The sequence below is a fragment of the Arachis ipaensis genome, chromosome B8 (assembly GCF_059453495.1).
Source record: "Arachis ipaensis isolate K30076 ecotype BB chromosome B8, ASM5945349v1, whole genome shotgun sequence".
NCBI classification, from domain to species: Eukaryota; Viridiplantae; Streptophyta; class Magnoliopsida; order Fabales; family Fabaceae; genus Arachis; species Arachis ipaensis.
Window position 1 is genome coordinate 131,946,740 of NC_142443.1, and position 17,162 is coordinate 131,963,901.

The following is a 17,162-nucleotide window of genomic DNA, read 5'->3' on the forward strand; positions in this document are numbered from 1 at the left end:
TAAAGGAAGCAGAGATTAAATCACAAAATCGGAAATGAAATCACAAAATCAAAGGCAAACGCTAGCTTTATCCTAAATAAAAAACAGCGAGGAGCAGAGAATCAGAAACAACTTCAAATTAAAAATAAATCGAAAGGTCAGAGAGGGGAGGAACCCAGAACTTCGTACGACGGCGAGGAGAGGAGTAACGATGCGAAGAGGGCCGAGTAGAGCTTCCCCAGATGACGAAGGCACCCACGGTCTGTCCCCGCCGGCGGCGACAACACCTTCTACCGGAGGAGAAGAGTTCGAGAGATGAGGGCTGCTGGCAACGTTCGAATGGAGTGTGATAAAATTAGGATTATCTCAATATTTTCGACGGAAACTTTAAATTACAGACGGATTTTCCATCTGTAACTATTTTCCACGGAAAAAAAATTTAATTTTTCTGACGAAATTACCGACGGATTCTCTTTTTCGTCTGTAATTTATGCTAATTCATTTTTTTGTTTTCTGACAAAAAACCTCTCTGAAATTCCCTTGTATTTCTGTGAGATAAAATCCGTCGGAAATATCCGTCTGTAATAACTAGTTTTCTAGTAATGATTATATTAGTTATTGTTATTCAAATTTTACGAAATTTTTAAAATAAATTTTTTATATATAAAATAATTTATAAAAAATAGTGAATAACTAATTTTTATTACAATCGTTAATAGTTGAGAAATATAAGTAGAGCTAGTGATATTAACATGAAAGATGAGCGTACTAGATTATAGACAAAACAATACATATTAAATAATCATATAAATAAAACAAACAAACATAATACTATAATAGGCACAATTGTAGCCCTCAACAAAGATAAAATAAGACACATAAAAGAATTCTAATTCCCTTAATGTGCATATCTATGATTAAAATAATTGTCTATTCTCCAGTCTTAATATAAATTTGAGCAAATGTTTAACATTCTCTATCTATGTCCTTGATATCCCACTATTAATCATTTTATAGTGTATTGATTTTTTCAATTCAATCAAGTAGTGTATTATTTCGTACCGCGTCATTTCTGAAGATGGTATGAAGAGAGGATGAGAAATAAAAATTTCTCAATAATTTATCTGTATGGTATCATCGTATCTATCTCCAACCACTTCAAATTTTAAAATAAAAATAGTGATGATGCAATATTCTCAATTAGTCGAAGTGGTGTGACTTTTAGATGCTTTTTATTTACTTATGTTATTATACATGTAACTCATGACTGAATACGTATAATATTAAAATATACAGAATACAAACATATAAACATTGACTTGATTTCTTTTGACATTTTTTTAACTTCTCTGTACATGAAAAGAAAACGATTTTTTATTGATATAAACTCTTATGCGATACATGAAATTGACCTTAACTTTTCTTAAGCAATCTTTTAACATTACTTTGATTTTGGAGAGTATTAAACTCAAACTGTGTATAAAATTGATGGGAGTCCTCTTCTCTTACCGAAGGTCCTTATCCCAAAAGTTTGTCAATCACCTTTTCTTATCGAATGATCACTTCGATTATCTTGTCTTTGAGGGTCACTTTCCTTTACCAAAGCATCATTCTCTTAGTTCTTTAATGCACATAAGATGGTTATTATAATGTTTAATGTGAATGCAATTAAGAGATATTATATCATGACATACAATGCTAGTTTCTATATTCAAAAACATTTAAGATATAATTCAAAAAAAAAAGTAGCATAAAATCTTTACTTCTAGTGAAATGTGTAGAAATTCTATATATATTCCAATATAAATAGACACGATTCGTTAGCGAAGAGAGACTTATTTTATGACTAAACTTTGTGCGTGTTTCGATATAGGCAGATATATATCTTTGGCTAAGAGATAGGTTTCATTCTTTTGATGAAACTCAATATAAATATTGAGGTTGCGAAAAATATGAATCCTGTGCAAATCTCTGAGTCCATGTTATTTTTATCGGAGAAAGAAAATCTCTATATTCCTAGTCTCCGTAGTTAGCATAGTTCAGAAAAGATACTTTCTCAAACAATATATGAATGAAATTTGTGAATAATTTGGCGAATGATCTATAACGAGAGTAAGAAGGTGAAAAAAGATAAGGCTTTTTTTTATAATGAAGTGAAAAATGTATATGAATAATAATTTGTACAGATAATAGAAGACAGAAAAAATAAGTTACCTAGAATTTTTGTATAGAAAAAGAGAATAGAATGAAAAAGGAAATACTCAAATGGCTCTTAGGCATAGTTATTAAAATCGGACTGGACCAGTTGATTCAATCAGAAAATCAGACCCAATACCAATCTAGTCCAAAATTAGGACTGCTTAAAGTAGAGAACCGTCACAAACCGATCAAACCGAGAGTGAACCGACCAAATCCAGTCAAATATGGTAAAAATTAGACTGGACCGAACCGCTCGATCTAGTTGAAAACAAATTTATGACGCACCACAGTTCTGCAAGTCCACCATGCAAGAACAATCTTACCACCAAGCTAGTAATGCTATATATATATATATAGCAATTTTTTATTTTATTTATATTCAATTTATTTTTATTTTAATTAAAGTCACTCATTTTTAAATCAATTATATTTTATTTAACTATAAATTTTATTAGATATATATAAATTAAAAAGATAAATAAAAAATTTATTAATCCCAATTTTTTTTTCTTTTCATGATTATATGATATCTATTAATATTATTTTTTAATAAATACTTATAGTATATAATTAATAATAGGTAAAGACTCACATGCAGTTGTCTTCATATGAATTTGATAGTTGAAAATCCTTAGATGATATTTAGTCAAATTTGTCAAATCATCTAATTATTTTTAAATATCTTTACATGAAAACGACCATATGTGAGTTTTCACCTATAATAATATAATAATACAATAAATATAAACTAATTAATAAAGTATTAATTTTTTTTTGTGACTATAAAGTATTAAAATTTAAAAATGATAATTATTTTTATAAAAACAAAATATAAGTACTTATAATAAAAAAAAAATTAAAATTTATATAATTATTTAATTATACCGGGTTAACCGGTTCGACCAGTGATCTACCGGTTGAACCAATAACTCAGTAATTCAGTTACCTGATCACTTCAATTACCGGTTCGATTTTGACAACTATGCTCTTAGATATGTGCAGATTACATTAAGAGAATCTAACTCGTGTTTAGATGAAATCTTCAATCTGAATTGTTACTTTGAAAGTCCTATAAAATTTTTTATATTTTGAATTTGAAAATAGTTATTAGACATAAATTTATAGAGAAATGAGTTATTTTTACAACAAATTTTGAACGAAGTCAATTGGATAACTATAACTTGAGATATTCATAAAATACTATTCATATATCAAGCTGACTGTTTAATAGAGTAAAGTATTGTTTTTGTCCCCAACGTTTGGGGTAAATCCTATTTGTGTCCCTAACATTTAAATTATCCTATTTGTATCCTAACGTTTGTAAAAGTGATTCAATGTTATCCTGCCGTCAATTACACATCATGAGCGCTTTAGTTTGAATTTTAAAAATCTCTTCTTGAAGTTAGAATACAAATGTCTGGGATAGAATCGATGATCCACTCCGAAAAATAGCTCATCAAAAGTTGAAACTAATTCTTACAACATTTACATAATTCACTTTTCTAGGGACATAATTAAATCTAAACACAAATAGTGGGTATAATATTAAAATTAAACACATCCAAGTGAGACCTAATTGAAAATGAATACATCCAAGTAAGAATAATTGAAAATATAATCTAATTTATTAGTATAATTGATAGTAAGATAACATTGAATCACTTTTATAAATGTTAAGGATACAAATAGGACAATTTAAACGTTAGAGACACAAATAAGACTTATCCCAAACGTTGGGGACAAAAACGATACTTTACTCTTGTTTAATAATTATAATACAATTTTTTACTATAAACTTGTAATAAATTTATCTACCTAATTAAATTTAAATTTAATTTTGCACTAAACCCAAAGAATAAAGATAATTTTCTTATCTTTTTATATAGCTAAAGATTATTCAAATCTAATAAGTATAAAATTAGTTATAACTATGTTTTAAAAGTTATTTATTGTCGGTTAAGACTATACTAAAATAAATATTTTTATATTTTAAATTAAATATATTAATTTTGTAAATATATTATCTTCTAATATTTTATCATAAAATTTAAATTTAAATTATTATAAATTTAATTAATTAATTATTAAATAATGAACATAATTAAAAAAAAAACTAAAATGTTGTTACCGTTGCCTACTTGCATCACCTCCTCACACCGCGTTAATTAAATATAAAGAGGTATGTACTAAAGGTTATATAAATTATATCTATCTTCACTGAAATGGTGTTCTCTTGGTAGTGTCTCTTCAAATTATATCTATATTCACTGCTAGTTGACTTCCTTTTGAGATCTGTTATTGGTTTATATGCATTTCCTTTCCTTACCAATTTTTTCAAGTTGATCTTTCTCCTTCCTTTCCTTTTTCCTAATTCCGCCGAAGCACCAAATGAGAATATGCTCTATGAATTTTTCTTAGAGTTAACTTGCTGCCTAGCTTCTTTCTCTTTCTCAACCTCCTCCAATTCACCTCTACATTCTTCAACCACTTTCTTCCTCCATTTTTCGTGCTCTTTTATAATTTGCTCTATACTTCATTGTTATCTTCGTCAATCCGAACATTGCCTTTATAGACAGATAGGCTTACAAAACACGAATAAGACTAACTGGTGTAAGTTTTGTTGTTGTGTGCTTCCTCTCCTCATTGTTAGAAAACTGATTTTGGATTGTGGTTTTTTTTTTTGTCTCCAATTCTCTTTCCTACCTATTCAGCTCTCAACCAATCCCCCCACATATCCCTTACTTTCCCTTTCTCCGAATCTTCTAAATTCTGTATGCACGCTCATATTTTTCGTGCCCTACAAAACCACAATAATTATAATAATTGCCAATTCTTTCATATTTCAGCTGCAGTTCAATTACTTTTTGGTTGCTACATGAGATTTTCAAAATTCTTCTAATCGGTTTTGTAATATCCATTTTCACTTTAACTTTTAGAAGCCGTTCCTCCTTTTCCCTAATTTAAAAGAGGTCCGATTTCATAACTCTACTCATTGCCTCCCCTACTTTCTTTTCTAGACTCTTTGTTTTGCATTGCTCCAACAATCTCCAAAATTGAATCCATATAGGGACTATGGCAAATTCTACATCTGCAATAACCGTATCTTCCTTCCAACGTTTAACATTCAAAATATAGTTCTTGAATAGTCAATGTGTCCCTTTCTCAATTATGATTAGATCAATTTTTTTGTAAAAAAAAAAAAAAAAAAAACAACTGAAAAATATCCCCCCGATTCAATACCTTAATCCCTCCGGTTATTCCCAAATTGTATATAGAGCTGCTTCCATAGTTCCTAAGCTGAATTGGCAATCTTTGAAGATCCTTTCGACTAAGCTTTTTGAACATTTCTCTATATCTTCCTTCATATCTTCATCTTCGAACCGTACAACCTTTTCTTCCTCTTTTACTTCTGTAGTCCTCCTCTGATCAGCAGAGACAACAGATGCTGCCATGAGAGTCCAATCTAACTCATTAATATTATCACACAAAATAAGAATTTTACACCAAAACTGTAGCAAAGCACCTACCAAACTCTAGTAACAAAGCACTTTCTTTTATTGTAACTTTTTCTTAGTATCACTTTTAGTTTTTTTTTTAATATATTAGTTTTTTTATTTTGAATTCTTTAATTATCATTAAATAAATAAATTATTTTAAATATAATAAACATATAATTATAAATATTATATATAAAAATTATAAATATTAAATTAAATAAAATAATTTTATGATATTATCTCTCTAACATTACTCTTAATAAAATTGGTGAAAACTAACTGTTTAACCGGTTAACCAATTCAAAATTCTTTTAGAGTATAAAACTAGTAATTTAAGGGGGGGGGGGGGAACGATTCTTATGTTTTTAAATCATTTTTTAGTATAAAATTTGATTTTTTTAAAACCAATTAAAAAGCAGTTTAATTATTATTTCTAAAACTTGTTAATAACCAGTTTGATCTTTTGAAACCAGATTGATTTACTCATCTAAAACTAATTATATTTCTCGTTAACCTGGTATCATGTTTGATTTTCGAAAAACCTTAACTATGTAAACCCCTAACAGGGAATTACTAGAAAGATAAACAAAAAGTATAATTAACTTGCACCCTTTTATTCTAATTTTGGAGTTGAAACGACATGTATGGTACGGTTTTCAACCGTCAATGTGATCAAGAAATTTTTTGGGAGTGCAATGTGATTAAGAAATCATGACTACATTTTTTATACGGGTTATATTATATGATTATGAATATATTGACAAATTTTAAGTACTTCACTTTTTCTTAACCTAAGGCTTCCTGAAATATATGACAATTGAATATATGAAGCATTCAATGACTTCCAAATATAAAAATAGTTAACGTGATATAGTTATTTTGTAAATAAATGCTAAATCATCAAAAGAAAAACAAAATACTATAAATATTTAACTTACAAATTTGGCCCGTCATTTCAACAAAAAAAAGTAAGCCATTTTGAAAAAAAAAATATTTCTTTTCTTTTCTTTTGACTGAAAAGAAGAAAAGAGCAAACAAGCAAATGAAACTCTAATAAAGCTATAATTTTGTCACTCCGAAATTTAATTTATTATACCACTAGACAAAAATTCCCTAATTTAATCTATAAAAAAAAAGAAATTAATTAATTTAAATAAAATTGGATTAGTTAAAGAACCGATGACATAGTTGAGAAATTTTTTTGAATATTATTATTATTCTCTTAGCCTTATTTAAATCTCACTAAAATAATTATTGTAACACCTTAATATATTTTTAAACTAAACTTAAATCTTATTTGAGTTATATTAGTTATTGTTACTCAAATTTTACAAAATCGTTAAAATAAATTTTTTATATAAAATAATTTATAAAAGATAATGAATAACTAATTTTTATTAAAATTGTTAATAATTGAGAAATATAAGTGAACTTAGTGATATTATCATAAAAAATGAGCCTACTAGACTATAAACAAAACAATACATATCAAATAATCATATAAAAAAAGAAACAAATATAATAGTCACAATTGTAACAATTCAATAAAGTTAAATAAGACACATAAAGAATCTTAATTCCCTTAATGTGAATTTCTATGACTAAAATAATCGTCTATTTTTTATTTTTAATATGAATTTGAGCAAGTGTTTAATATTCTCTATCTATGTCTTTGATATCTCGCTACTAATCATTTTATAGTGTACTGGTTTTTTTAACTCAATTGAGTAGTATATGGTTTTGCACTGCGTCATTCTTGAAGATGGTACGAAGAGAAGGACGAGAAATAAAAGTTTTTCAATAGTTTATCTGTTTGGTATTATCGTATCTATCTCCAATTACTCTGAATTTTAAAATAAAAATAGTGATGATGCAATATTTTCAATTAGTTGGAGTGGTGTGACTTTTAGATGTTTCTCATTTAGTTATGTTATTATACATGTGACTCATGACTGAATGCCTATAATGTTATCAAATATACAGAATACAAACATATGAACCTTGACTTGAATTTTTTTGACATTTTTTTTAATTTCTCTGTACATAAAAAGAAAACGATTTCTTGTTGATATAAACTCTTACGATGCATGAAATTGACCTTAACTTTTCTTAAGCACTCTTTTAACATTACTTTGACTTTGGAGGGTATTAACCTCAAATTGTGTATAAAATTGATGGCTGTCCTCTTCCTTTACCGAAAGTCCTTATCCTAAAAGTTTGTCAATCACCTTTCCTTATTGAATGATCACTTTAATTATCTTGTCTTTGGGGTCACTTTTCTTTACTAAAGCATAATTCTCTCATCTCTTTAATGCACATAAGATGGTTATTATAATATTTAATGTGAATGCAATTAAAAGACATTATATCATGACATGCGATGCTAGTTTCTATATTAAAAAATATTTAAGATATAACACACACACAAAAAGTAGTATAAAATCTTTACTTCCAGTGAAATTGTAAAAATTCTATATATATATATATATTACAATATAAATAGATACTATTTGTGAGCAAAGAGAGATTTGTTCCATAGCTAGACTTGATGCATGTTTCAACGTAGGCAGGTATAAATCTTTGGTTAAGAGATAGATTTCATTCTTTCGATGAAACTCAATATAAATATTGAGATTGCAGAAGATAGGAATCCTATACAAATCTTTGAGTCCATGTTATCTTTATCGTAGAAAGAAAATTCCCATATTTCTAGTCTCCGTATTTAGCATAGTTTAAAAAAGATACTTTCTCAAACAATATATGAATAAAATTTGTGAATAGTTTGGCGAATAATTTAGAATAAAAATAAAAAAACTAAGAAAAAATAAGGATTTTTCTTATAATGAAGTGAAAATGGTATATGAATAATAATTTGTAGATATAATAGAAGACAGAGAAGATAAGTTACTTAGAATTTTTATATAGAAAAGGAGAATAGAATTAAAAAAGGACTCAAATGGTTTTTAGATATCTGCAGATTGCATTAGGAGAATTTAACTCGTGTTTGGATAAAATCTTTAATCTAAATTGTTACTTTGAAAATTCTATAAAATTTTCTATATTTTGAATTTGAAAATAACTATTAGATACAAATCTATAGATAATTGAGTTAGCCTTACAACACATTTTAAACGAAATCAATCGAATAAGTATAACTTGAGATATTCATAAAATACTGTTAGTAATTTAGTATGTCAAGCTGAATAATTAATGGTTACAATACGATTTTCTATTATAAACTTTAGATTTATCTACCTAATTGAATTTAAATTTGATTTTACACTGAACTCAAAAAATAAAGATAATTTTCTTATCTTTTTATATAACTAAAGATTATTCAAATTTAATAAATATAAAATTAGTTATAACTATATTTTAAAAGTTGTTTATTGTTAGTTAAAAATTTACTAAAATTAATATTTTTATATTTTAAATTAAATATGTTAATTTTCTAAATGCATTATCTTCTAATATTTTATCATAAAATTAAAATTAAAATTATTATAAATTTAATTAATTAATTATTAAATAATGAACATAAATTAAAAAAAAAAAACTGAAATGTTGTTACAGCTGCAGTTACTTGCATCATCTCCTCACACCTCGTTAATTAAATATAAATAGATATGTACCAAAGGTTATCTATAAATTAATAAATAAATGCGATATACTCTCTTGTTTTGTGTCCACTAGAAGAAAAGAAACCACGTTACACAACCAGAATTTTCAATAAGGAATTTGGAATAGCTTTGTGAACAAGCGGGCACAGGTGTCCATTCATTGACGCCATTTTTTTTTAATTTATAGAATCTATTTTTTAATTGAATTTTGTTTATATATTTAAATTTTGAATAAAATCAAAATTGATTTGAAGAGAATAAATTTTTTATTTTCGTTTTAAAATTTTGTTTTACTTTTTGTTAATTTATTTTATTTTCATTAAAATTTTTCAAACTTTTTAAATATGATGGATAATTTTGTAATAAGAAAATATATATTTTTAAATTCTTTTTAAATATTCATCTAAATTCTAAACAAGAACAATACATAAATGTTTTATCCGTTAAATATTTTCAAAGCATTTGGATAAACCAAAACAATACCGTGCTTATTTGGGCGTCATTATTTTGTTAAAAAAAGATTTTTTTTAATAAAAAATATCTTTTTTTATTTTTTTAGTGTGTTTAGCAAATTTTTAGTAGTAAAAATAAAAACACTAAAAAAATAAAAAAAAAGGAGTGCTAGGAGACCAGCAACTTTTGTGATTTGTAGCCATCAATGATGATTTTAATGGTGTGAGATTGGTGTGAGATTTCATTCAAGCTCACTTTTCTTTACTGGTTACATATTGGCCAGAATTTAAAAAAGTTACTGGTCTCCTAGACTTTTTCCAAATATCTTTTTTTGAGAAGTTGTAATTTATATCTTTTTTTAAAAGATTTTTTTTCTTAGAAAAAATATGTTTTTCATGTAATAAATAAAAAAAATACTTTTATATTGTTATACCCAAACATAATTGATAAATAAAAAGATCTTTTTAGATGAGATATCCAAACATAAAATTACTTTTACTTTTTTATAAAATCTTTTAAAAAAAGATAACTCGAAAAAAGATCTTTTCTTATAAACTCATTCAAACAAGCCCATATGATTGTGATTGGGAGAATAATTTAGATTTTAGAAAGCTAATAATTTCACAATTATAAAAAAACAAAATAAACAAATTGACCCCACAATTCAGAGGACGCATCTCAACCACAACACAACATAAAGTTAAAGGTCTTTGAAAACGTTATACGTCCCCTTTCTTAATTTCCATTTTTTTTTTAAATAAAAGAAATTTCTCTCATATATATCTCTATCATGTGATTATCATTAATAACCATCCATAACAACTTTAATTCCCTCTGAAAATTTGGTTTGATGATTTAGATATATACTATACTCTCCACCTTCCAATTTTCGGTTGGTTCAATAATCTTTAGGGATCCAGAACTTGCTTTTCTTTACTACTGTATTATTTTTTCTTTCTCTTTCTTGCCCTTTGTGTTTTCTAAAAGACCAATACCCTTTAGAAGAGTGAGAATTTTAAGTCTTCTTTTCTTTCCTCTTGAGTCAATTCTTGAGAAAATCTTTGAGATCCAAGAGTTTTGATAAACAAAAACCAAATCCAGATACCCTTTGATCTAAAGTATAAAACTTTGTTTCTGGTTCCAGAATTCTTCTTTTGGGTGTGCCTCCTTGATCATCATCATCAGAAGCTTTTTGAGGAAAATAAGAAAAGAAGCACACAAAAAAATGCTGCAGTTTTTCTTCTCTGTGGCTTTTTCTGCCATCCCTTTAACACTTTATATTCCACCACTCAGAAGCTTGAATCTTTTTGTTGAAACCATGGAAGACATGGTGAGAGAATCAAGAATTCACACCAACAGGGTTTACCCTCGACTTCGTGTAGCTTGGTTAAGGATCATGGATTGTGTTCTTTGCAACAACGCAAGCTAGAAGACTTTTTCACGAGGAAGAATAATGGCTTCTGATTTGAACAAGGTTTTAGATCTTATTGTAAATATTTTAATTTTTACTTTTTTTTGGGGGTTAGTTTTTTCCTTTTGATTTTGGTGGTGTTAATGTTTGCGAGTTTATTCTGTTTTTGGAGGCATTATTTTTGCCCTCTTGTTGCGGGATTTATGTTTAACTTTGTGAGTTGTTTATGAATTTTTTTTGGGTAATAACATTTGATGAATAGTGATTCCTCGTCAATGGCGGTATATAATTATAAAGTAATAGAATTTTGTGGTTTGTCATATTATTGGAAAATGGGAAAATTGCCTTTGTCTTCAATGTTTACATTTGTTTGTATGTTATTGGTTTGCAGGTTTGGTATTTTTTTTTGTCTGATACAAAGGATTTGGTATGCTGATCCTAAGTTTTGTTTTTCCACAAGGTACGGACCACAATGACAGTGCCACCTGTTTGTAGATCACATGCTGGTGTTAAGAAATTAAAAAAAAAAGTAAATAAAAAAATAAATAGTCATTTTGACTCGGAAAAATTATGTTTTTGTCAAAATGGATTCTAACTTTTATTTTTTGACAAAATAAATTCAAAATATATACATTATTTGACAGAATGATCTCAACGTTAACGTTTCACTCTGAACATTAATAAAGATATCTAAGTGGCACGTTAAGTGCTTACTTAAAGAGTTAGAATGATATATGTGGGGTTGATTTATATTTTAATTTGAAAAAAATCCGAAGTAGATGGTAGAGCAAAAATGGAAAAAAAAAATTTATTAACAGAGAACGACGCTGTTATTTGCAAGAACAATTATAAGGACTGCGCCAAAAGAAAAACCATTTGATGGAACTTGCGTCTGCTATTAGGAGGTGATGATACTAAAATTGAATATTTAGGCCAATTTTAGGCATTGGTTTTTTCGTTGTCCATCTTGGCATGTATGTCGTTTTGAATGAAACTCATTGAAATTGAGCTTGTGATTCTTTTGATTTGTTGAATTTTTTCTTTTTCTCTTTTATTTTGATAGAAATTGAAAATGAGATGTGAATACTTTGTTTGGATTGATGAAGTAGAAAAAGAGATTAAAAAAATTAAACTGAATGTTAAAAGGAGCCAAGAGATAAAAAGTCATTATAAGGTACATAGCTATGGTATGAGGTCATCTGTGATTGAAGAACACATGAAAATTTTAATAATCTCTTATCTAAAAAAAGATAATATTGTAATTTTATATCTAACCCTCCAAGTAAATACTTAACGTGCCATCTAGACATTTTCGTTAACTCTGTTAACGTTAAAGTTATTTTGTTAAACGGTGCCTATTTTTTGGAATTTATTTTGTCAGAAACAAATGTTGGGATCTATTTTGACAAAAATATAGCTAATTACTCTTAAAAAAATTAAAAAAAGTACAAAAAAATCATATTTACTTAATAACATTTCTTCGGTTTTTTAAATAAATAAAATAAATATTAAATTTATATCTATAGTCATGCCTGAGTTAATTTACGTTTCTATACTTTATTATTTATTTCGTTCTTAGCATGGAAGATTTTTTTATGAACGTATCTCATTCCTAACATAGATGAGCTAAATAAAGAAGGATTAAAAGTATTTCTTTTTTAATATAGACGAGATACATATTTAAAGAAGTTGTTATATGTGCAGATGATACACATAAGACAATAATTTTTAACTATATAAAGAACTCGTTCATATTATTGTAACTTTGATAATCTTGTCTTCAATTTCTTTCACATATTCTTTGAAAAAAAATTTAAATAAAGTAAATAAAGTAATTTAAAAAAGATCAATTAAAATTGATCTGATAATTATTATTTCGTTTAAATAAATATTAAGAGTTTAAATTTTAAATTATATATATTATAATTTATTAATTAATAATAAATTATTAAATAAAATTTTAATAGTAACTATTTAGCTTTTAGTCTTCCAGATTAAAAGAATTAAAAGATACTGTAAGGATAAAAAAAGGAACAGCTTGCAATTAATGGAAGCTCAAAAAAGGCAAGTGGCAAGGTGAGAAGTTGAATTGTAAGAGTAGACGTGAAAAAGGAGAAGAGGGAAGTCAAGGGTAGTGGAAGAGAAGAATTCAGAACAATAAAATAGAAATTTCAAAGTAAAATTTGCTTTTGAATATTTCAATGGAAGTGTGTTTTATAAAATTATTTTATATAATAAAAATTCTTTAATTTCATTTGTTATTTAAATTTTTAATGGATAAGATTTGAAAAGAATCTGCCACTACAAAAATGCAAATACACTTTTTTTTCGCTAATAGTTGTTATTACGAGTTAAGTCCCATTTTGGTCTCTGAGATTGGCAAATTACACTGATTTAGTCCTTGAGATCCCAATTGTACTAAATTAGTTCTTCAGATTCGAAAAAATGCACTACATTAGTCCTTCTCCCAATTTCCGTCACCGAAGCACTAACGCCGTCAGTGACGTGGCCATTTCTTACCACGCTGGACCCAGCAACAGTTAGATGACATGTCAATAAATTTGATTAGCTCCAATTTAGTCCTTGTCCCCTTTTATAACCAAGAATTCTGCCCTAACTTCTTCCTCTTCTTCTTCTACCCACTTTTTCTAGTTCTTCGTCTTCTTTCTCGCTGTGCAGTTTTTTGGGTTTAGGATCATGAGTGCAAGTGGGAGGCACAGTTCCATGCGGTCAAGCAAAAGGATCTCCAGAAGAACCAATAGAGCATCGAGTGTTCCAGAGTGGTGTGGGTGTGGATGCCGCCTGTTCTTCGGTGGTCCACAACAGAGGCTAACCCTAACAAGCCATTCTTTGGGTGTCCTAACTACAATGTCAGTGAAAAAAGGTGGTGTGGTTTGTTTGTCTGGGCTGACATTGGAGAAGAAGACATCAGTGAAAGGGTGACTGCTACCGAGAATGTTGATGAACTGAGGGTCAATTTGGCCTGGAGAATTGGAAAGTTAGAAGCTGAAATTAGGACCCATAAATTGTACATGTTATTGTTGGCTCTGTTTATAATGTTTGTTGCTGTTTTCATGTTGGTATTTAAGGTTTGAGGATGATTATGTTTTAATGTGATTAGGATTATTGTAAAGTAGACAAAAAAAAAAGTGTCATTGTGAATTGTTTGAAGTTGGTAGTCTTGCTCTAAATATAAACCAAGAATTCTGTTTTTGTCATCCAACAAAATGATGGAAAAAGTATTATAAAGAAGAACCTGTTAGTAGCATAATTAAAGGTAGAACAATTTGTCATTATAATAATAAGATGCTAACTTAACAATGAGTTTCCAGCATGAGTATTAACAAGCAAAATAACTGTCATATCAGTGACACCTCCCCAACCTAATTAAAAGCTAGTTCTTGATCCAAAATACACCAATAACAAAGATAGATAGTGCCATCAACCTTACAATGTTTTCAAATATAACAATTGGTCTACTGTCATATACTGAAGCCAAAAAATAAGAGTATGATTCACAAAAAGATTTCTAATTCAACTACATCTTCATTTCTTCTTTCTCGGAGGCTTGAAGCCGGGTGTTGGGACAAATTTCAAGAAGTTGGCCAATCTGAAAGATGTGGTTGAGCTTGCTCCTTGCAGTGGATCCATGGTAACCAGTCCTGATGGTGGTGAGGACTTCCTCCTGATCTGCAACTTGGATGGCCTTTGAGGTAGTGCCTATTCCAATAAAATAATATCCAAGATGAGGCTGATTGTGCACAAAAATTTGAAATGTAGTTTGATAGAGTAAATGATTTACCTCTTGAGACTCTTGTGCATCTGAGAAGTTGGGTTGAGAAATGTCGATCTCAACTTCTTGCACATCAACAGCCTGGGGTGCAGGATCTGGAGGAGGTTGACTTGGCGGTGTGACAGTATTTGGATCAACAGTTGATCCTGATGATGCATTTCCTTGGGATTGGATTTAGTCTTAGCAGCAGCAGCAGCAGCACCTATGGTGGACATGTGGCATGACCTCCTGGACAGCAGTGATAAGGCCCTGCATGCGAAGACAACGCCTTATTTCACTTTTATCGTGATACATAATAACAATTAATGAACCCATAATAGTCCCTAACATTTCTTTAATGAATATATAATAGTCCCCCACTTTTACGTCGTTCCCTGTTTTGGTCCCTATATTACACTACTCACACCTAATACTGACAGTCCCATACCAGAAATTCTTAGCAGAAGGCAAGTCCAATTCAGACCAATCAACAAGTTCATTCACACTATTTATAATCTAGAATCCCTTCAGATTATTACCAACAAGAAATCATACAAGAAATCAACAAGTTCATTTACACTATTTACCATGGAAGGAAATAAAGATAATGAATGAATAAAGATTATTACCTTTTGCATGTCATTCATAAAGCACCATTTGTTTTGGATGTGGTTTTGGGTTCATTGTTGTCAGACAGAAGGCAGATAGCTTGTTCATGGATCTTGCTTGCTAGGGGTTTATTACCAGGCATTGTTACATCTTTCTCATTAGGCTTGGCAGGGCTATCTTTTGTGGGTTCATCATGCTCATCTTCAACATACAGAACAATCTCCTTCCCCTCTAGAAATTCTGGTGATGACACTGCATGCTCAAAGTAAATATCAATCAGTCCATCATTTTCTTGAGCCATGAAACACATCTCTCTTAATTCATTATCAGAATTTAGAGCTCTTAAACCACTGTCTAAACTCCTCCTAGGAACATGCCACCAACATTCTTCTATCTTATCATATCCTAGTTCTTTATAATAATTCCTCACCTAGAATACATCCAAAGTATCTTGATCAATGTCACCAACACAGGCCTTCTTATCAGGGGAATAAATAGTTATCCCATTCTCATCTTTTTGAAACTTTCCCCCATGTTGGAACATAATATCTAACTGCGCATCCATCTGCATGGTTCAAAAGAATTTATTTTAATCAACAGTAACACACACTGATAACTTTAAGACAGTTTTCATCAATAACATTCATAAAAGTCATAAAAAATATTATAAAAAAAAACATGATCACTCATGCGAAGGTACTGATTCTTCCACCATTGGAACAGAGCATAAAAAGAAACCCCTAAACACAGTCCCACAAAACATCAAAACAAAATCCTAACACAAAATCAACTTTAAAACTTGTGAACTGACAATATACAAAACACTTAATCATGATTAACAACCATCACAGCATTCCATTAAATTTGAAAAAAAAATTTGATCCTCACTAACTTCAGTGACGACATAGAAGATCCCTGTAGTGGCAAACGAACTCTTCCGATAGTTGCACAGCGAACGTTGTGTTCTAATGGTCTCGACAAATCCTATTGCAGCCACTTGTTGCTACTTTGGATCACTCATGGAAGAGAAGTTTTTTTTTTCTCTGCGTCACTCATAGAAAAATAGAAGATGAAGAGTAGAAACAAAAAAGGGTGCCTAACGTTTTATTTCGCATTACATACAAACGACGTCGTTCAAAGGGATGTTTAGTGACAAATTAGAAACGACGTCGTTTCATTCTGTCCAGCGTGGCAAGAAATTGCCACGTCACTGACGGCGTTAATGCTCCGGTGACGGAAATTGGGGAAAGGACTAACGTGGTGCATTTTTTCGAATTTGAAGGACTAATTTGGTGCAATTAGGATCTCGAGGACTAAATCAATGCAACTCGTCAGTCTTAGAGACTAAAGTGGGGCTTAAATCAATGAAGAGCTCTTAAAAGGCCAAAATATAATTAAAATGCACCTAGAACATTTGGGACAAGCAAAAACCACGTCAATTCGCTAGTAGTGCTCACCAAAAAATATCACATTTTATCCATTATATATAATGTAAATATCAGAGAAAGTTATCACATTTCGTATAACATACATATCATTTTGGTTAATTTCAAATTTATTGTTATCATCCATATTTAATTTATAAAAAATAGATTAATACTCGAATAGTCGAATATATATAG

The 17,162-nt window shown here is 28.9% G+C and overlaps 1 protein-coding gene across 2 annotated transcripts; it reads left to right on the forward strand.

The window, feature by feature from the left end:
- Positions 1 to 10,487: 10,487 nt before the first annotated feature.
- LOC110266072 (uncharacterized) lies at positions 10,488 to 12,580 on the forward strand. Of its 2 annotated transcripts, none has more exons than XM_088497090.1 (2): positions 10,488 to 11,222; positions 11,620 to 12,580. In XM_088497090.1, the coding sequence occupies exon 1, from the start codon at positions 10,974 to 10,976 to the stop codon at positions 11,175 to 11,177; it is 204 nt and encodes a 67-aa protein (XP_088353216.1). In that variant the 5' UTR covers positions 10,488 to 10,973; the 3' UTR covers positions 11,178 to 11,222; positions 11,620 to 12,580. The 2 variants fall into 2 exon arrangements, with proteins under 2 accessions (XP_088353216.1, XP_088353215.1); XM_088497089.1 differs by having other exon boundaries at positions 10,489 to 11,222; positions 11,551 to 12,580.
- The last annotated feature ends 4,582 nt before the right edge of the window (positions 12,581 to 17,162 follow it).